Genomic DNA, 22,717 nt, shown 5'->3' with positions numbered 1-22,717 from the left:
AAAAATTACTTTTAGGATACGCAGGAATTTAGGGACTAAAAAGGCTACAAGACTGCAGTTGTCGCACTCTGCAGGTGCAGTTGCTAACCAGCTTACAGTAAATGAGGTAATGTAAAAAGGCATTCATGTTGCAAGGAGTACACAATCACATGCAAGGGCAATTAATGAAAACACTTTGAGGCTTGCATATGATTTGATGATGGAAATCAGCAGAGCTTCTGCTCATTTACTAAAGCACTGGAACAAATGCACTTGTAGAGTGCACATGCATTTTGCAAAGTGCAACATATATTTGCTTTAGACAAATCAACACCACAGAACATTCCAGCAAATTTTAACGAGGGTGGGGGTGGGGGGGTTGTGAAATCTAGATAATTGCTCATTAGCAGCACACTATTTGGAGTGAGTTTAGGTGGGGGGGGGGTGGGGGGGTTGTGAAATCTAGATAATTGCTCATTAGCAGCACACTATTTGGAGTGAGTTTAGGTGGGGGGGGTGGGGGGGTTGTGAAATCTAGATAATTGCTCATTAGCAGCACACTATTTGGAGTGAGTTTAGGTGGGGGGGGGGGTGGGGGGGTTGTGAAATCTAGATAATTGCTCATTAGCAGCACACTATTTGGAGTGAGTTTAGGTGGGGGGGGGGGTTGTGAAATCTAGATAATTGCTCATTAGCAGCACACTATTTGGAGTGAGTTTAGGTGGTGGGGGGGGGGGGGGGTTGTGAAATCTAGATAATTGCTCATTAGCAGCACACTAAATACACTCAAACAAAATACATTCCAAATGAGTAGACTAGGTGGATATGTTCCCATCACTTCATGCTGGGAAGGTTATTGAAGGAAAATATACATGCATGACAAAAAATAACAGTAAAAAATTCCAGCATGTGTGAGGATAAAAAGGGGACATTCACACTATATTGCAATGATGGTAAGTAGTGTTTGAAGCAAGAAATACATCACATTATCAAAGATTACATAAAAGAACATGTGATACTAATAAAAGAAAAATATCTTACCTTAATATAGTCCTTCTGCAGGACCTGTATGATGGCAGAACAGGTCTCTGGGATAATGATCCCCAGAGCCTGGGGGGAGATGCCTGTCGAGAACTTAAGGTCCTGCAGGCTTCTCCCTGTGGCCAAATACCGCAAGGTAGCGACCAGCCTCTGCTCCGGAGTGATGGCTTGCCTCATGCAGGTATCCTGCCTGCTGATATAGGGGGTCAGCAAAGCCAACAAACGGTCAAAAACGGGGTCCGTCATCCGGAGAAAGTTCCTGAAATCCTCAGGATTATTCTCACGGATCTCACGGAGCAAAGGCATGTGACAGAACTGGTCACGCTGAAGCAACCAATTCTTGGTCCATGAACTCCTCCTCGCCCTGTTCATGGACTGGTCTTGGGCTGAAGAATAAACTACAGCACCAAGCACATACAATGCACGAGCTCTACGACGAGTACGTACAGGTAACATGGCTTCAAAACGGTCGGCTGGTCAGAACGCACTAAACAGAACGCACTGAAGAACAGCAAGGCCTGTGAAGAACGACCTGAAAATCAGGAACGAGCGGCCAATAAAACAAAGATTTCTCAATGCCAACTGACCAAACGCACTGAAAAGCAGATACAAACCTCACAAGCACAGACTGAACAACAGTTAAAACGAACTGAAAAATACGAGTCTCACAAGCGCGAATCGTCTCTCACCAAACTTCTACTAACACGAGATAAACACGAGATTAGCAGAAGGAGCCCAAAGGGTGTCGTACGGGCTATTGAACTTCCGTTTTATAGTCTCGTCGGACTTGGTGTACGTCACCGCGTACTAGGCTGTCGTACTTTTGTGTGGTCGTGTGTGTGCAAGTCCGTTCGTAAGAAAGTCTGCCGCAAGTCCGCCGAAGGTACGTCGGAAGTCTGTCAGACAGGCTGTCGGACTTTTGTAGACGAAAAGTCCGACCGTGTGTACGCGGCATAAGGCTTAGAGAGACCTTATAACTTTGCTCATTCAGAGCAAAGAGATGGGGTCTTTTAAAAAGCCCACTCACCGACAATGTAATACTACCCCACAGAGTAGTCCCCAGTGCTTCATTGCTTCTTTCCAGGATGCCTGAATGTCCAATCACCAAACACAAACACTGTCAATGTGAGGTGGAGGACGACTCCTTGTCAAATTAACCCCTGTCTTCAACAGAGGAATGGAGTGGTGGGGGAGTGTAACAAAGGTGAATATTAGTGTGATGGAGGGTGGGAGTGGGTGAGGTTTGCATGAGCATTTCCCATTTGCCCCAAACTAGCAGTCTCTTTAACCTTTCTGTGACCAAAGATCATTGCTGTCTAGGTGCCCAGGTTAAATGTTACATGTCAGCATGCATTAGTTAACTTAATAACAACTCTATGACTAATTTGCACATCTAAATATTTATTATACATTTTTGAAGGGAATATAGGGTTTTTATTTGGTACACTGTTCAAATAAAAAAAAAAGCCAGGATTGAAAACTAGCAGCTGCACAAAGTGAACAAAATAGCTTTCCAAGTGATCTTCTATGAATTACACACCCCATCTCCCCATGTAATGAAAATGGGGAGATGGGAGGATGAGGTAGTGTTTTTAGTGCAAATCAGGAAAGCAGCCTAGCTTGACAATGCTGCTACTTCGTAGATACATCACGGTTAGTGAGCATTGTCATCCTATGACAGGAAGTGTGTTACCTGGAAGAATCCAAAAATGAAAATATAGAAAAAAATAATAAAAAGGGAAACTAACACAGCCACATAATCTAAAAACTGATTAGATGAAATATGTGATATTTTTGTTTGAGGTTTAGATATGTTTTCATGTATTCCTGGGTTGGGGCATCATGGTAGGGAAAGAAAAAATTACAGATTGCAGGGAGGAAAGGATTAAAAAAGGCTTAAACATTCCCATACAGAAAATAAAAGGACATGGTTTACAAGTTTAATGCTAGGTGAGGTCTAATGAAATGACCTGTGGTCACTTTAAGCAGTCATGCACAAAAAAAGCTGTACTTATCTTTAAAGGTACATGCATTTACTGTATATGCAATTGACTCCCTCCTGTGCACAGATTCAATGTATAAACTTGTCCCAGCACTGTCTAATGTGTCACCGCTATTCCCCATTTGGGTGACACCATCATGTGAAGCTCTCATAAGAACTTGGAAAAGAATCTAAGCTGTCATTTCTTCTGTGAGGTAAACAGCAGCCACATGCAAACGTAATACTTTAGATGTTAGAGCACTCACCCGTACAACTATATTTACTCTTGGTTCTCAGCTAATTATGGTGTGAGTTTCATAAAATAATTGTGCTTCACGCATCAAGCTAATCATATACCTGCTACAACTGCAGCCAATCAGAAGATGGTGAATGATGTCATCAAGGGATGAGTGAATCTATCTGAGTTTGGTTTGCAAACAGTTTTTTGAATATTGATCCAAGTTTAAACTCTATAGAAGTCTAAGAATGTTGGGTTATATATTCCTTTAAATTATAGGCCTTGTGATTCAGCTGATTAGGAAAAAAGACTATGCATTGCATTATACTGTAGGGTGTTCCTCATTTCTAAGGGGGAACATGTAAACTTTGCAAATCCTGGGGAACAAACCTATGGTAGTGGTGAACCTCATCCTTAATGTCAATACGGTATATTGTTCGTATCACATAACATAAAGCACCCTACGATTTTTACTGTGGAAAATCAACTGAATGTTCCTAAAATGAAAAATGGTGAACACAATTCTACTAGTGTATAGCCAGTTTTAGTTTAGTGAATTGTGTAAAGTTATACTGACTGAAAATGTATCAAAGCTATGTTCACTTTATTCATCCAATAAGCAAGCAAGATTCTTATTTTTCAATATTGATTAGAGGAAAAAATAACACAAAAAAAAAAAAAAAAATGATTGAACACAGCTTCATTTAAAGTGAATGTAAACCCATATTTAAAAAAATAATAAACCTGTCATACCTACATGTTCTGTGCAATGGTTTTGCACAGAGAAACCCGGATCCTCCTCTTCTTGGGTCCCTCGCTGATGATCCTGGCTCCTCCCCCCCATCATAACCGCTTGCTATGGCGGCCACTCATGCAGGCTCACTCCTAAGCTATGCTCTGTGTGTCCATTGACACACAGAGCATGGCTTAGCCCCGTCCCCCTCCTCACTTGCTGTGATTGACGACAGTAGGAGCCAATATCTCCCACTGATGTCTCTTAGCCTATGTGGAGGGAGAAAGCAGAGAGAGACACTGTTCTTCTGCACAGCTCTAGATTGAGATTGGGTTAAGGTATGTAAAAGAGGGGAGCTGGCGGTGTTTCTATAATCAGAAGGCCTTTTACCTTAATGCAGAGAATGCATTAGGGTAAAAAAAGTCAGCCTTTAGAACCACTAAACCCAGTGACTTTGCAATGTGAAAATTATGTACTTTATTAAATCAACCACAATATTTTTTATAAGCAAAAAGAAGCTTTTGAATGCTTCAGATATTATGTATTAAGATATGAATAACTGAAGAAAAATGTTGAGGTGGCAAGGTTTAGTAAATCAAAGGTTCGACATTTTCAATTAAAGAATTTTGTGAAGCTGCAGATCTTTTGTAGGTTTTGTGTTATCTTGGGAAATGATAGAAGTAATGCTATAATAGTTCAGCTGATTTTTGCTCCTGCTGAGTATTTATAGATGTGGCTGTTCTATCTTATGAACAGTAGTAAAACCTGTAAAAATAGTTGGCTTTATAAACCAGTAAGCTTAAGGATACTAGCATATACAGGAATGCACTTTATAAAGAAACCATACACTACTGTACTCTATCTTTGAAGGAGATCAACTCACTCTTAGAGTTTCTGTTATAATTTAAAAGAAAATATAGAACATTTTGGCCCCTTCAGGGGTGGAAACAAAGAGTCACTTCCTTCACTGCCTTTAATATGCCATTCCTCACTGTACATTTTTGTATAAAAAGCCTTAAAACCCATTCTGGGCAAAATATTATATCCCCTCACTTTCACTTCCTCTAATACATAATGCAGGGGTTTGTCCTAACTCATGAAACAAGATAAATTCATGTAAGTCAATCCAGGTCCCTCTTGACCACTATTTCCATGTGCAGAGTGCCACTAATCCAGTGATGCAGATGATCTCTCATTGACCAGCCCCCTACTGTTTGCTTGTGTCAGTGTCACTCCTATTCTGGATCCTGAGAGGACTCTGCCACTGCAGCCAATAGGAAATGTCAATGTCACACAGACAGTTATATGGACACCTAAAGAAGGACCCTGCAAAAAGTAGGAAAAGAAAGGGAAAACACTTGGGACTTTAGTATTAATTGAAAATAGGCATTTATACAGATTGTTTTTTATTCTAGTGATCAGATGGGGGTGGGGAGGTGGTGTGAGGGGGGATTGCATTAGCTCAGAGGTGTGTTGTAAATTATTGCTTATGGTGGGAGACTTGTACTAAATAGTATCCAACCATTGCCATCCACCTAAACCACTTTGTGAAGAGGATTTTTTTCTTTTATTTTTACTAGAAGCACACATGAAAATATAATGATAGCAAACATGTTAAATATGCTTATTTTAGGAACCAAAAAATAGGAATATAGTATTAAGGCTATGGTAAATATCATGGTGGCCTCCTTTCATTAACCATTAGAGGAAACATTTTTTAGTACGTGGTGTGCACTGTTGTGAGCCTATTTGCATGAATTTTTCCCTCTATTTTATGGGGACTCACTACATAAGTTTGTTGCCAAGAACAAAGTATAATATAGGGGCTGGAGTTGCTGGCAAGGAGACTTCGGGGATACCTTTAAGATTGCTGGCTTGTGATCTGTTGGGAGGCCACTAATGATGTACTTTTATCTATAGCTGTTGGCTTAGGACCTCAGCAGAACACTTCTAGTCTATCCATGAGCATAAAACCTGCTCAATTGTTTAGCCACTCTCTAGTCTTTATTGGGGGTTATGTCACTCATTCTGTGGGTAGCCATAGATTTACATACAGTATGCACAAGTTCATTTTCAAAAATTATCACTTAAGTCATCATGACTAAGTTCATTTACACAAAAAAAAAAAAAAAAAAAAACACCTCAGTGAGGTTTTAAATCCTCAATTGTCAATAATCAATGGATTGTAATCTTAGCTATTAAATGCATGCTCTTCATGGTTATTCAAACCCCAATAAAGGGAAGTTGTCAGCGAAATTCACAATTCCTTTTTATGTTTTATTTATTAGCTTTGCTAACACTGAAGTGGTTCGCAGGGGTAGGCGCATACAATCCCATGTGCATACATGAAAATGTTTAATTATCTATCATCTTCGGTTTAGCAGTAAGTCGTTTGATGTGTCATCAACCACATTTATTGCAGTCTCCTTTTAATCCCTTTCTCCTATTGCTTACCCACCTTGTTTATTTTGTACAACAGCATAACACTTGTGTCACATTAACCAAACATTTACTGTTGTTGTAGCTTCCTGGCACATGTGATTGATATACCTGTAGTAATTGTTTGATAATAGTCACAGTAACAGCTTTATAAATATGCCTCTATTGTAAATGCATTTATATAAGTCGGTAAGTGAAGGCTACAAACACAGCAAAAACCTTAAGTGGGGAATTATTATTTAAATAAATCCCAAATATTTCACAGGTAAACGAGTGGCCTCTGTGGTAAGATACTGAGGTAAGCAAAAATAAAAACATGTATCATCATCCAGAAATCAGTAATTAGCAAAATTGGGATCCCCAGTCAGGTGACCAAAAACGTGGGGGCATGTTGGACTATTGCGGTACAGTAAAAATTAATAACAATATAGAGAATATACCAGTGATATAAAAATGTATAGTTGATTTTATTGATGCAAAGAACAAATCATTGGTAATACAATACAACATGATAGTAATAAAAGTAAAGCACCAATGGGGTCATTATTATACAATAAGACAATTGATCTCAGATATTATATTCCTCAACTAGTTTCGCGGACATAACTGCTTCGTCAGGAGGGAATCTGAAGATCTTTTATACTGACTAAACAGTCTGAACCTAACAAGTAGGAAAAAATACAATGAGGTTTGCCAAAAAGACATAAACAGCAAAACTTGTTTTACAGCATCATGATTAGAGAAATGTAATAGAGATTACAGGGGGAAGGGGACAAGTCTGCTTACCCATGTCCCAACAGACCCCAGGCGCAAGGCTCCACCACCATGGGGTGATCTCCCACGGCGACCCGGGGGAGCTGCAAAGATGACAGGGATAATAAGAATAAAAATTATAAAATAATTGGGTATACTCAGTTGCCAATTTGAAAACAAGTGAGCCAGTGACACATTGAATAATGAGGGAATAGTAAATGGTGGTAACTGGTATATTCTCTATATTGTTATTAATTTTTACTGTACCACAATAGTCCAACATGACCCCCCTTTTTTGGTCGCCTGACTGGGGATCAGGCTCCCAATTTTGCTAATTACAAATATTTCACAAATTTGCAGATTCATCCTCAAGTACCAATAGTTTTATCATACTAATTAATTTATGATAACTTTTACTGCAGTTTCTCTGACATGGGTTGGACACTGGTGGGCAGACCATGGAGTAGCTACAGTATATACAGTGGTATTAGGTTTCATTTATATGTAAAATTTTTAACATATAACTGATAAAATTAACCAAAGTTGAATGCCAAGCAAACTGTTAAATATACTGAGGAAATACATATGTACAAGATATTTTACTTGACATTTTTTCCTGAGATTTATACAACTCTGCATAGCCAACCCGGAGATCTGTCTTTTCTCTACTCAAGTTAAGTAATACAAACAGGTCTAGTTCCTGCTCCCATTCTGTGTTTGGACAGTAAGGGAGAAGCAGCCGATAGATGAGCTCATCTGTCCAGTGGTGGCCCATCCATTAGGGGCACATGGGAGCCATCCATGCAGCTGACCCCCTGATCTACATGAAGGGTGCCGGACGCATGGATTTAAATTTTTTTTTTTTAAGCATGCGATTAGAGCCAGAGGCTCTAATAAGCATCAAAAAAGGGTGGGCTATTGTAACACTGATTCTCCTCCTGGCCAATCAGGAAGCGGGTCATGAGACCCATCACTCGATTAGCCGAAAAGAGATCCAATTGGATTGGCCACCAGGAGGAGGGAGGAGATGCAGGGGAACCAACAAAGCAGCCACCTGCAGCCTGGAGAGAAGCTGCCGCCGCCCAGGACGCTGCCGGCAGGATGGGGTAAGTGAGGGGCCCGGACTGATGGACCGACCGGGGGGTTTCCATCCGTGACCCAACTGACCGGGGGGTGGCAGCGGCTGGATTGTGTGCTGCCCCCCCAAAAAAAGTATAAAACCCACCAGCTGCCACTGCATCTGTTCATTACTTCATCACACTGCTCTCTGCTCCTGTCAACATGTTCCTTGCTAGCACATAATCACTGAAGCACACCTAATTGGCTCCTTGTGCTGTGTCTACAGAGCTCCAATCTGAGCACTGCTGTACAGGATCTTGCAAGAGGCTGATACCAAGTCAAACCCAGACATACTCTTAGGGTTCAAGTTATAAAAAAAAAAAATGTTTAGTAAATATCTCAACATCAGCACAAAAGGCACAAATATTACTCATAATGTTTGCAATATGTGTGAAATGTCAGTTTCTATTTGTTGCCTTTCACAGGACAAATGTAATAGTCCCTAACATTCAGTCCTAAAAGAAAAACGCCTTAAGAACATTTGGCCAGAAAAGCTAAAGTATATTCATCTGATACAGAAAAAAGCCTAAAGGTAGGTACACACTAAAAGAAAATCAGGAGAATAATTCTGTAAGGGGAACAATCGTACAATTTTCGTATAGTGTGTACACAACTTTTGACATTCGATTCAGACTTTTGAAATTAAAATTTCCAAAGGGACAAACTCCAAAATTTTTCTTGTACATGAACATAACATTTCCTTTAATGTGTACTGTTTTCATATGGTTTTTGTACACGAAGAATTGGATACCAAAGACTGCACATGAGCAGAAGTAATACACAAAAAAAACAAAGTCTTTGTCATAGTACAAGTACAAAGTACAAGCCTTTGTTATACGGGAATTTCCTGACAATTAGTACCATCCTCAGTTTTGACTTGCTGTGAAACATTAAGGAAAGCCAGAAGATCATTCGCCTAATTTTCTTATAGTGTGTACCCAGCTTAACAGTACAGGCTAAAAAGATTTGACCAGAAGAGAGAATAGCAAATATGTTGGAGACCTCTGCACCGTGTACAAAGAATCGGATACCAAAGACTGGGCATGATCAGAAATAATAAACAACAAAAACAATTCTTTGTCATATGAGTACAAGTCTTTGTCGTACAGGAATTTCTTGACAATTAGTACCATCCTCAGTTTTGACTTGCTGTGAAACATTAACCTTCCTAGTGGTATTCCTGAGTGTGGCTCGGGGTGAATTTTCACTACCAAAAGCGGTAACTCTGAGACAACCCTGATCCAGGCAAAGTTACTTACCTTGTCCCCGGGATCCTGCGATGTCCTCCCGCTGTGTCCGTGGGCTGTGTCCTCTGCCTGATGTTTTGCATGCCAGGCCCTGTTCCCTGCCAGGGTTGCAATGCATGGGGACGGACCCTAACGCAAATTCAAAAAGTGTTAAAAACATAACACATGCAGTACACTGTAATGTGTAAGATTACATTACTTGAACAAATCATTTCACATCCCTTTTTTTCGCTAGTGCTTAGTCCACTGCCCTGCATGCACTTCTATATGATATATGCCATTCATTCTGCCTGGAAACTTGAGAACGTCCAGGGCATCCAAAAAGCGCCCCTCTATGTCAAAAGCAGTTTTGACCAGCTAGAAAACAGTGATAGTAAATAAGAATCACTTGCAGAATTGAGCAATAGTGATTTGTGGGGAAATTTGTCATTGGACACTAAAAGTGTCAATAGCGAATATCCTGCGACTGAGCAAATTTAAGTGTTTTTGATTTGATTACATTATTAAATACATTTTATTATTATTATATTTTTATTTTTGATAATTATTTATAGTTATCTATTATATTATAATTTATGATTTTGTGTTTCAAACTTTATCTTACCTGGGATGTCTACTAGACTCTTGTTTGGACAGATTTAAATGTGTTATTCTTAAGAATTACAGGCCTACAATATAAAACGCCAAATTTCTATGCAAAACAATGTACCACTTTGAGACGCAAAAATCTGACATAATCATACCGCCAGGGAGGTTAAGGAAAGCCAGACGATTATTCGCCCAATTTTCATATAGTGTGTACCCAGCTTAACAGTATAGGCTAAAAAGATTTGTGCAGAAGAGGAAATAGTAAATATATGGGAGACTTCTGCACTGTGTACACAATATATGGAGATCTTTGTGCTCACCACAGACAGTGCAATGAATCCGCTGCTTTTTGCCATCTGTGTGTCATTAGGGAGATTTCCTTTCACTTCCTGCTCTGTCAACCCAACAGAAAAGAAGAGGCTATATTTCCAATGTGAAGGATATCCCTTCTTAGACAGTTGTCACAGAAACAAATGTCCTCAACACAAGATTTCCCCTGGCAACTACAAATTTTAGAGTTCCTTTCACTTTCATTCCCAGTGACATTGGTGATAGGAACAATTAGAGAGAAAATCTCCCTAACGTGGATACGGAAAGCAATAAAAACAGTGGTTCTAACTCCTTACCACTCTATCCAAATCTAAAAAAAAAAATGCCTTTAGTTATCATTTAAGACTATAGCAATAATAATGCTTTTGTTGTTCAGAGGAATTGTTTTGGAACTCATAGCCTTTGAGAAATCTACTAACAAATGTTCTTAAGTTCCGTTATAAATTAGTTTCTGAAGTTTCCAAATTGCTTTCAAAGCTGGATCCCTGGGGCTTTCATTGGGAAAGGCACCAACTTAATACTCTTAAGCACCCCTCAAGATGTGTATGTATTACAGATAAGCAATGTACACTGCTAGAGCACTCTTGCCAGAAAAAGTTGAATTATTAACCCTGTCATAAAATGATCAATGATCTTGATTCTCGACCTTGGCATTGGGCTAAGTCACAAAAGTTTCCAAAGTTCCTTTTGTTTCAGTTTGTCAATGCGCCCATTTTACTGATCATCAACTTTCTAACTTTCCTGATAGTTTGCACATTGCATATGTAATGTAGCCGATTAACATATGCACAATTTTTTTTTTTAATAGTGAATAATAGAGAATGTATGCTTTTATATCCTAAATGCTTATTTTAAAGTCACTTTCTCACATTAAAAGCTAGATAGGAGTGTTCAGGGACATTTAGCACATTTTTAAATACTTTTTACATTCACATTATTGTTGCTCAGTCATTAAGCATTAAATAAGCAACTTTTTGCCTTTACACAATTGTTGCTAAGTAAGCAGCAGTGGAAAAACAATGCGGTTGACACTTTCCATTTAATGTCGGTGTAAGGTAATTTTTTGTGTGCTTTGGATAGAGTGGGGAAGGGTCAGACCCTCAAATTTTTATTACAGTTTGTGTCCCTGGAGAGGCTGACCCATCTATTAGTCCTGGTGACCGTTATCACCAGGACCAAAAAATTGTGAGGTGAAATGCAAAATGTTAAAGTTGTCAATAGAGCAAGGGATGAGGGAAAATTATCCAAGGGGGACAAATGTTTGAGTGACAACTGTTTAAGACGCAAACTCCCTTCACTTTGGAAACTTTGTTCAACGATTGCAATACGTAACCTAATAGTGTTTTTTACCCTTTCATACAGTATGCACACTTGAAAAAAAATGTTTTCGCTACACATACGTTTTTGTTATACCGAAACAAAGTGAAATTCTAGGCATCCTGCAAAATTTAGCTTTAAACAGTGTTTACTAGTGTACAATGTTTTACAGTGGTTTCTGTTTTTTTTTTTTTTTTTTTTTTTTTTCTGTTTATTGACCCTACTTGAAATCTAGGTGGATATTCCTGTCCACCTTGACTAATGACACAACTAGAAAATGATTGCATATGTATTGCTTCTGTTGTCACTACTCATCCAAAATCCAACTGGCCAAGACTGTGGGAATTTTTGTCGGCCATTTAGGAAGCACAACTGTTCCTTAATACGCTAAGTTATGCCCGAAGTTTACAAGTCTCATGCCTCTGATGACCAACTATACAAGCCATTCCTTCTCTAGTCAATATTTAGAAGCTACCACAAACAATTTGAAATCATGGTGACTGATTTCTAACTCAGATATTTAACATTTTAAGACTAGGTATTTACATCAGATATTTAACATTTTTAATATACCTTACGTCATGTGCATGAAAACGTGTTCATTTGTACCTGTAACAAGAGGTCAAAATTTTTACTTTACCAATAAACCCTTATATCCCATAGCAATATTACAAGATCTTTTGTTCTTCCGAGGTCTTTTTTCACCAATACATGTTTATCTAAAGCAATAATTGACACCATTGGAAACTTATTTTTGCATGCTTTTCACATACATTTGATATTCAGAGACAATGGGCACAGAGACCGATTGTATATACTTATCAGTGATTTTGTACTTTTCTATACCAAATTAGGGTATAGAGTCAATGAAATTTCAAGTGTAACCATAACTATATCATATTATGCAATAATAGTATATTTAAGAATCAAGTATACTGTATATAGATTTTGAAATGGAAATATAAAACAATAGTTGGAAAAAAATGAGAACTACATAATATTATATATTATAATAATTTAAAAAGATATTGTAATATAATATATACATATAAAATATATATATATTACATAGTTGGTGAGGTTGGAAAAAGACACAAGTCCATCCAGTCCAACCTGTGTGTGTGCTTTCATGTTAATAGTACATTGTATATCCCTGTATGTTGTGGTCGTTAAGGTACCCATCTAAATGTTTTTTGAAATTATCGATGCTCCCTGCTGATACCACTGCTTGTACAAGAAAATTCCACATCCCTACCGCTCTGATATATATCTATATATATAGATATATATCTACATATAAAATATAAATACCATTTTATATATTTCAATATTTATAAACAAATCCCCAGCAGTCACACTATAATAGTCCGTTTTCATGTCTGGGCTTAAAAAGCATAGCTTTTCATTTTTTTTATATAGGTTTTGAGTGTTTGGATGCATTTAAACATAACTTTTTCATGTGTTTTCTATAGGGGAGGGAACTTTCTGTGTAGCTCGAAGCATTTACATAAATCACTTGAAAATAGTGCATGATGCATGTATTTTCAAAGTGGTTCCATTTATCCCTATGGAAACTGTGCAAATTCCTCTATACAATTCACCCCTCCAAAATACAAAAATATAAACTGTAGAAGTGAAAATGACTGTTTGGTATTACTTTTTATCTTAATTTTGATGCAGAAAACTAAAAACACGAAATATAAATGTGCCCTACTTTGTAGCCAATATTTTGCAAAATGTGTTACAGGATCCTTTTGAACAAAACCATTGAGAGAAAACTCTTCAGCAGAGCTGAATGAAATACAACTATTGGTACCCTGACTGTGCTGAAGTATTGTACATCTGCTGCCAACTAGTGTTATTTCCTGGTAGCTTACAAACTTTTGGGACATGACATTTTGCTATTTGCTCTATTGATATCATGTGAGGTTTGTACTTTATTTTTTTGCAAAATAACTTCCAAAACTTTACTACTTTTCTCTATTTTTTTACATTCCGTAATATACAGCTTTAGTAAATACATCAATGTTGAGTACAGGTAATGCAGATGTCATATGCCATCATTTATATTGTCCAAGTAAAAACAAGCCACAACATGTTGCTTTGTTCCATAATTCAATTCAGGACCATCAAGCTATAAAAAACACAAAGTATTGACTACTTCTGGCCAATAAAAATACGCTTTTAAAGCTGTGGGAGCTCAAGACTGCAAACAAAAGGACATTGGCATTCATCCCAGTGTTATTCTACTCAATGCAACTTTTAGACTGTAAATAAATTAATCTTGCCAATTAAACAAAGGCTAGCATGATAAATATGTATAGAGTTCCAAGCAGAAAATCATTAGAATAAGGTCAAATTGATATATCTGCATTAATGGTTACATAGCACAGGATGAGAGCTACACTACAAAATACTGGACACAATAGAGGCTAAAAAAAAAAAAAAAAAAAGTTCTAGATGCTGAAGATCTAATATGATAAACTGAGCAAAGGAAAATGAGCAGAAGCCATTATGAAAGTCAAAGCAAGTGGGTACATTAACTGTTTCATTGCCTTTTGCTCATAGCTTGTGAACACAGCATGAGATTTAAAATTAATCAATAATACTTTAATGCAGTTAAAATCCAGCATTGCATCAATTACACTTAACCAAGCCCTAATTATTTTTCCATGCATGCTACAGTTATGTACTCTGTAGTTTACTATTGATACCCAAAACTTCAAAGATGCCATAGAGCAACATCAGTGCATCCCAGTGCAAACAGCATTGCCAATGTATATTAACCTGAATCACTGCTGGATATCCTTTATGTAAAGATAAGAAATGTGTGCTGTCTGGTTCATCCCATTGAAGCAGACACCAACCCCATTCATACAAGTTGAGCTTTAATACAGAATCAGAAAACACCAGCACTATATTCCTGGTAATCCGTAAAGTACCAGGTAAGTCTGCAGTATCACCGGGTCACTCTTATAAGATTTGTGACATCCTTCTCACAGCTTTAATATTCCACTTTTATCCCTAGAGACTCTCCCAGGCAAGTGAGGACTCTGTCAAGAAGGTTAACACTTTCCTCTCCAGTACTAGTTTTTCAGGTAATCTACATCTTTGCACACAACTGTGCTAAACATTGCAAAAAAAAAAAAAAAAAAAGTATTTCAAAGCAATGCAAAATCTAACAGACATTAGAAAGCCCACATTACATATAGTCAGCAAAAGCTTACACTGATCAGCCTGCATTTAGTGTCATCTGATAAATTAAGGATGAGTAAAGATACCCTTGTGTCACTTACCAGTTGCATCCCACATATAAACATCAGTGTGCACCTGCCACTGCAAAAACCCATGATTTCCAAAAGCCTGCTGTTCAAAGATCCTGTGTCACTTGCCTCCCGGTGAAGTCCAATAGAAGAAGGAAAGCTTTGATTCCTTGCCTGGATTTTGCTGGTCTCGGAGGTGACTCTTTTATCCGACAAATGGAAAGAAACGGCATTAGGACCTAGAAGTTCACCTGCAGCCTCAGCATACCTTTACTGCTAACGGAAAGGATCAATCAGGGGTTTTGGAGTCGCACACAAGAAGCTGATGTCTGCAGCCATTCAAGGCTCACATATCCCACGACTGCAGGCAGCTCGTAGAAGCAGCCTGGCAACATCGCAGAGCCTGTATGCTGTAAGCAATGTAAGCGCTGCTGAGCATGTATCACATACAGCAGAGGAGGGATGCTCACATCCACACAAGGGGAAGAAGGAGGAGGAGGTGTGAGAAGAAGAAGAGGAGGAGGGGTACCGGGGGGGGGGGATCCTCTCTCACTTTCTTCGCCACCTATTTCTCCTCCTTGTCTTGGTCGTAGAGACATCTGACAGTTCAAACTGTGTTATTTAGACATGTTGCCTAGGGACCTATAAGAAGAGTCCTAAAATCATACCTCTGATGTTATATGGTTACTTAAAAGAAATGAAAAGAAGAATGCTACCCAGCAAGTCAAGTTAACTCTTGAAAGCCATTCACAAAAAAAAATATTATTTTAAAGCTGAAAAGAAAAAAAAATTTAAATAAGGTAAGGATTACATATTATTCCTCTGCCCCCAGGTGTAACAAGCATTTAACCCTTGCCATGCAGGGGCCCCACTAAAAATCAATGCTTTTTCAAGAGGAACTACATTATTTAACCACTTCGGCCCCAGAAGGTTTTACCCCCTTTATGACCTGGCCATTTTTTTCCGATACAACACTGCGTTGCTTTAATTGACAATTACATGGTCGTGCACTGCTGTACCAAAATAAAATTGATGACCTTTTTTTCCCACAAAAAAGTGTTTTATTTTGGTGGCATTTGATCACCTTTTTTTTTTTTTACGCTATAAACAAAAAAAGACTGACAATTTTAAAAAAAAAATATTTTTTACATTATGCTATAAAACATATCCAATAAAAAAATGTAAAAAAATCTAATTTATTGATCAGTTAAGGCCAATATGTATTGTGCTACAAAAAAAAAACCCAATAAGCGTATATTGATTGGCTTGTGCAAAAGTTATAGCGTCTACAAACTATGGGATATATTTATGGAATTTTTTTTTTTACTAGTAATGGTGGCAATCAGCAATTTTTAGTGCCCCAGACTCCGTGCATGAAATTACGTACAGGTATGTGATTTTACGCAGAAGGGCCTCCCTGCCGCAGTATACCTGCGTTGAGTGGTCCTTAATGGAGTTGTAAAGGCAAAAGGTTTTTTATCTTAATCTTAGCATTAAGATTAAAAACCTTTTGTGTGTAGAAGCACCCCATAATACTTACCTTGAGCCCCTTCTCAATACAGCAATGTCCACAATTCACTCAGCCATTCGGGTCTCTTCTACTGATTGGCTGGGGGAAAGCCACGGCAACATTGGCTCCCATGGCTGTCAATCAAATTTATTTAGCCAATCAGGGGAGAGAGGAGGCGGGGCTCTGTGTCTGAATGGATACATGTAGCTCTGACACAGCTCAGGTGCCCTCATAGCAAGCTGCTGGTCTACAGGAAGCACTCGTCAGGAGTGAGGGCCAGGAGCAGCAAAGAGGGATGCGTGAAGCAGGTAAGTATAGCATGTTTGTTATTTTTTTTTTAAAAGCGAAACTTTACAATCACTTTGTAAAGTGGTTGAAAAAAAAATGCTGTAGCTGTTGGCTTTTAATAAACATACACTTATTAGCCCAGGTATCCAGTGCTGTGTTTACCTGGAGCGGTTCTTTACCAGTCTTCGGATTTTAGGGCACAGCCATCATGACTGTGAGAAGCCAGCTGTAACTTCCTGTTTCACAACTAACTCTCCGCTGTGGATGCGTGAGATCAAGCTGCACTGACAGGTTGTGGGCAGGGAGGAGGGTGCTGAATATCCACAAGTCTTGCCTAAGTCTAGGTTCACACTGAATGCGGCTTTGAAATTGTGCATGTCAGTGCAACTTTGGGTTTGACTTGGTTGCAAGTCATACCAGAAATGGGCAAAAGTAGTGCAGGAACTACTTTTTCAAATCGGAGCGGCACTGCAAAGTCATGTAGGGTGCGACTTGTCATGCAATTCGACCTGTCAAGGCATGAAAATTGTGGGAGCGGGTACCTGTCAAAAAAGGTACCCATTCCCCCTCAAAAAAACTTTCCAAAAATGTTAGAGAAGGGGGAGACGAGACACATCTGCGGTACTTTCACTTTTCACTGCTGAAAGTCTATAGGTAAACCTGATCTGGTAGGCTCTGCCATTCTCCTCTTCTCTCTGACAGTCTGGCTTGTGGATGAATGCTTGCCATCCTCACGTAAAATGCAAGACTATTGGAGCTGCATTGTACTTGATGACATCAGTGGGCATCCGCTGACTGTGGCATCATACAGATGAGGATTCAGGGCACTGTTTTGCACAGATAAAGGGAGCCTGCAGGAGACAAGAATAAGGTAAATATTACATATTATTCCTCTACCCCTAGGCTTAGCAACTATTTAACCCTTTCACTGCCACCAATGTAGACACTACATTGGTAGCAGCAGTGGGGGTTTTACACACACACACCCAGTCACCAGGCGTATGTATATACACTATATTACCAAAAGTACCGGGATGCCTGCTTTTACACTCACATGAACTTTAATGGTATCCCAGTCTTAGTCTGTAGGGTTCAATATTGAGTTGACCCACCCTTAGCAGCTATAATAGCTTCAGCTCTTCTAGGAAGGCTGTCCACAAGGTTTAGGAGTGTGTCTATGGGAATGTTTGACTGTTCTTCCAGAAGCGCATTTGTGAGGTCCGGCGCTGATGTTGGATTACAAGGCCTGGCTCACAGTCTCCACTCTAATTCATCCCAAAGGAGTTCTATCTGGTTGAGGTCAGGACTCTGTGCAGGTCAGTCAAGTTCCTCCACCCCAAACGTGTTCATCCATATATTTATGGACAGCTTGCTTTGTGCACTGGTGGGCAGTCATGATGGAACAGGAAGAGGCCATCCCCAAACTGTTCCCACAAAGTTGGGAGCATGAAATTGTCCAAAATGTCTTGGTATGCTGACGCCTTAGAGTTCCCTTCACTGGAACTAAGGGGCAAAGCCCAACCCCTAAAAGACAATCCCACACCATAATCCCCCCTCCACCAAATGATTCAGACCAGTGCACAAAGCAAGGTCCATAAAGACATGATAAGTGAGTTGGGGGTGGAGGAACTTGACTGGCCTGCACAGAGTCCTGACCTCAACCCGATAGAACACCACTGGGATGAATGAGAGCGGAGACTGCGAGCCAAACCCGTTAGAGGGGGCAGGATCATCCGGTTACGTCAGTGGGTGGCCCTGCCCTTGCCTTTATAACAGCTGTCACCACAAAAAGACAGAAGTTTGCGGGATGCCTCCCATCGAGGCAGAGCTTTTTTTCTTTTCTATTTTTCGGGTCCGTCAGTGCCGTGATTGAAGAAGGATGGAAATCGTGGGACACTTTTTGACACTTTTTTTGGTGAATGGGTAGGGGCACAATGTACCCGATACCCATTCACATAGGGGGGTGGGATCTGGGGGCCCCCTTGTTAAAGGGGGCTTCCAGATTCCGATAATCCCCCCGCCCGCAGACTCGCACAACCACCGGGCAAGGGTTGTGGGGACGAGGCTCTTGGGATGAGACCCCAAAGCACCCCCCCATTTTTTTTTTAATTTTGCCGTGGACATGAAGGGCTGGTATGGATTTTGGGGGGGACCCCACGCTGTTTTTTTAAAAAGGGCCTGGTATGGACTGGGAGAGACCCACACCATTTTTTTCCTTGATTTTTATCTATATTACCGGGAGCTGGCAATACATTACAGCTGCGAGCAAATTTAAATTAAATTTTTTCTTTAGAAATGTCATTTTGCTGTGGGACTTTAAAACACACCAGACATATGCGCTACTTTAAAGGCAGACTAAGGGGTATGATATTTAAAGGAATATTTGATTTTTATTGTTTCACTTTAAACATTCTTAAAATCACTGCTCCCCATACACTTGTTATGGCAATAACTTGCATATAAGCCTTTAAAATGAGCAGTTTGGATTTTTCATGTTTGTGTCCCATAGACTTTAATAGTGTTCGCATGTTAGCACAAATTTTTTTGTTCTGGTGCAAACTGAACCGGGGGGGGTGTTCAGCTCATCCCTACTGAGCAGCTGCCAATCGCTTCCAAGCACCCCCTGTAACCCCCACCCCCGTCATGTATCCTGGGCTTTGCATGCTCATTAGAATTCCCGGGTCTGGCATTGTTGGTGCCACTAGGTAAAGCGAAGGGAGCAGAGCGGACATCTGTCTGTTCTCCTCTCCTTTTTTGCTGACTGGGAAGCAACTTGTAAAACATCCCTTCCGGGTCCCCCTTTCACTTTCCACAGACTGTACACATGTTACATATCGCTGCGCACCCCAATGTGAGAACAATAATTCTAGCACCAGAGCTTTTTGGTAACTCTAAACTGATGATCTATAAGGGCTTTTAAAACAACATGCTTAGAAAGTATAGGGTATCAAAATGCATTGCTATTTCACAGGCACATGTTATTTTAAGGTTTGACATACTGGGTATCTATTCACAGAAATATAGGAAATATATTGTGTTTGTGTGCCTTGAAATTAACTTTAGTGCATTTTTTACTGAAGTTTAGTTTTTCCTAAACAATTGCGCTAATATCGTGTAGCATAAAAAATTGGATCTACCAACATTTTATTCTTTGAGGTGGCCACCTTTAGAAAATATATCATGTTTGGGGTTTTATGTAATCTTCAGGGTTCAAATGTTTTTTCAAACACGTAAGCAAAAAACTCAAAAACAACTCTAGCACCAAAAGGGTTAACACTTGCAGTGTGGGAGGTGCCACACTACAATTCTAATTATGTTTTTTGTCTTGAGTACTGAATATAGCAAAAATGTTATACGATCTCTATCAGGTTTTCATTGCATTGTCCTTACTTGAGGAGAGTCCTTCACCTCGATTTCCTCATGACAACAGAACAAGGAATGGTGGTCACCAAGGAAGACACAGCAGTAAAAACCTAATTGACTCTTTTGCCCCTTTTTCCCCCTTTTAAAAAAGTGTGTTGTTTCCGTGCCTGTTCTTTTCTATTATATGATCATGTTATTCCAACAATCAGAATTGCTCTGAAGGACAAGTCCAGACAAAATATAATTGTGAGTAAGCTTGCATTATGTTAGAAATGTACAGGTGGCTTTTCTTTTTCTATTATGTTCTATAGAATTGTATGTCTGTGAAAGTAAAAAAAAAAATTTAAAAAAATAGTTTTCAGGTACTTGCAGTCAAAGCATGCTGGAGTCTGCATACACCCACACTTGGATGGAATTGCATTGTGTGCAGTGTCAAGTATATGCCACAGCACACATCGGGAGGATTTTTGTCAGTGTAATATTTATGCTATAGGTGCAACCACATGTGCAGAATTATTTTTTTTTATAAAAGGCATCTTAAAACTAACAGTAATAGGTATACATTATGGAGAAAAAAATGTATAGGTGCAACGCTCACATCATGATTAAGGCTCTCGCCGAAATGCGTTCCTGAGTGCTGAGAATGAGTTCCTTTTTAATGCCACTTTTCACTGGTGCCCTGAAGCCTGCTGGGAAAGCAACACTGTCCAAAGAGATGACCTCTGTGCTTCCCTGCAGGTCTCACTATTTCCTTCTGCTGACTTCATGTCACTGCACTACAGAATCAAGTGACAAAAAGCTGTTGTCTTACTCTAAAATCCTGTACGAATCCTGTATTTTTTTATAACACAGATTAAGGCAAACTGAGGTAATTTATGCTTTTTCCTGGATAATGATCACTGATATTATTTTACATTGAGCTGTTCTTTAACCGGTTCAATACAGGGCATTTTCACCCCCTTCCTTCCCTGGCCAATTTTTAGTTTTCAGCGCTGTCGCACTTTAAACGACAATTGCGCGGCCGTGCAACGTTGTACCCAAAAAAATTGACGTCCTTTTTTCCCCACAAATAGAGCTTTCTTTTGGTGGTATTTGATCGCCTCTGTGGTTTTTATTTTTTGCGCTATAAACAAAAGAAGAGCGACAATTTTGAAAAAAACACAATATTTTTTACTTTTTGCTATAATAAATATCCCAATTTTTTTTTAAAAAACAAATTTTTTTCCTCAGTTTCGGCCGATACGTATTCTTCTACATATTTTTGGTAAAAAAAAAATCACAATAGCGTATATTGATTGGTTTGCGCAAAAGTTATAGCGTCTACAAAATACGGGATAGATTTATGGCATTAAAAAAAAAAAAAAATTATTTTTTTAGCCGCGATCGCAATTTTTTTCGTGACTGCGACATTATGGCGGACACATCGGACACTTTTGACACATTTTTGGGACCATTCACATTAATACAGCGATCAATGCTATAAAATTGCATTGATTACTGTGTAAATGTGACAGGCAGTGAAGGGGTTAACCACTAGGGGGCGGGGAGGGGTTAATATGTTTCCTAGGGAATGCTTCTAACTGTAGGGGGAGGGGACGTACAAGGGGAGGAGACCGATCAGTGTTCCTCCTTTCTGGGAACACAGAACGCTCTCCTCTCACCTGACAGGCTGTGGATCTGTGTGTTTACACACACAGATCCACGGTCCAGCCCGGTTAACGGGCAATCGCGTGTGCCCGGCGGACATTGCGGATACCGGGCACACGCACCGGGTCCCGAGCAACGCGGCGGGCGCGCCCCCTAGACGGCCGGGAATCCCAGGACGTCATATGACGTCCACCCAGGATGGGAGATCCCATCCCAGGACGTCATATGTCTATGGCTGGGTAGGGAAGTGGTTAAATTTGTACTTTGGACGTGTATTAGATTTAGAATTATTTTTGGATAGAGATAGAAAAAGATAGAGCTTCCATCTGGTTTTTATTTCTTTCATTTGGGATATTTCCCTTTCTTGTCCAAGCAACCTCACAGGAAGTAAAGGCAATTTTGCCAACAAATAAACAAAAAAATCTTTAAAAACCTGACAATAACAACTCTTCTGAACTCTACTAAAATTACTATTGTTGCTGTATGTGTCCATTTTGGAAAGTTTGCACAATTTTGGGGCAGCACAGTCGCTAAGTGGTTAGCACTTTCACCTAACAGCACCAGGCTTGCCAGTTTGAATCCCAACCATGACACTACCTCTCTGGAGTTTGCATGTTCTCCATGTGCCTGCATGTGCTCCGGTTTCCTCCCAGGCTTCAAAAACATGCTGATAGGTTATGTAATATGGGGGGATGGGGGGATGGGGGGATGGGGGGGTGGGGGGAGCTAACTCATACCACAATGTCTTCTCCTTCCTGGAACCCCCCCTCTTCTTTCCCCTTTCTTTCCCCACAGTTTCTCTGCCCCCCTTTTTGTTGTCTCTCTCACTCAATTTCCATGTCTTTCCTTCTTCCTCCTTTCTAGTTTTCGTTCTTGAAATT

At 39.6% G+C, this 22,717-nt stretch overlaps 1 protein-coding gene across 3 annotated transcripts in view; it reads right to left on the bottom strand.

Annotated features, from left to right (window-relative positions):
- NKAIN2 (sodium/potassium transporting ATPase interacting 2) overlaps positions 1–15,546 on the bottom strand; it is a 1,596,052-nt gene extending 1,580,506 nt beyond the window's left edge. For 2 of the 3 annotated variants that reach the window (XR_012243909.1, XM_073627189.1), the window contains exon 1: positions 15,062–15,546. Coding sequence is in view for 2 of the 3 variants with exons in the window: in XM_073627189.1 (XP_073483290.1) it covers positions 15,062–15,115 (54 nt within the window). In the remaining variant the exon portion in view is untranslated. The remainder of the gene's footprint in view (positions 1–15,061) is intronic. The other variant, XM_073627190.1, reaches the window with a different exon arrangement.
- Positions 15,547–22,717: the final 7,171 nt, after the last annotated feature.

The sequence above is a fragment of the Aquarana catesbeiana genome, linkage group LG04 (genome assembly GCF_042186555.1).
Source record: "Aquarana catesbeiana isolate 2022-GZ linkage group LG04, ASM4218655v1, whole genome shotgun sequence".
Taxonomy (NCBI): domain Eukaryota; kingdom Metazoa; phylum Chordata; class Amphibia; order Anura; family Ranidae; genus Aquarana; species Aquarana catesbeiana.
This window is presented reverse-complemented; position numbering and strand designations above follow the sequence as displayed.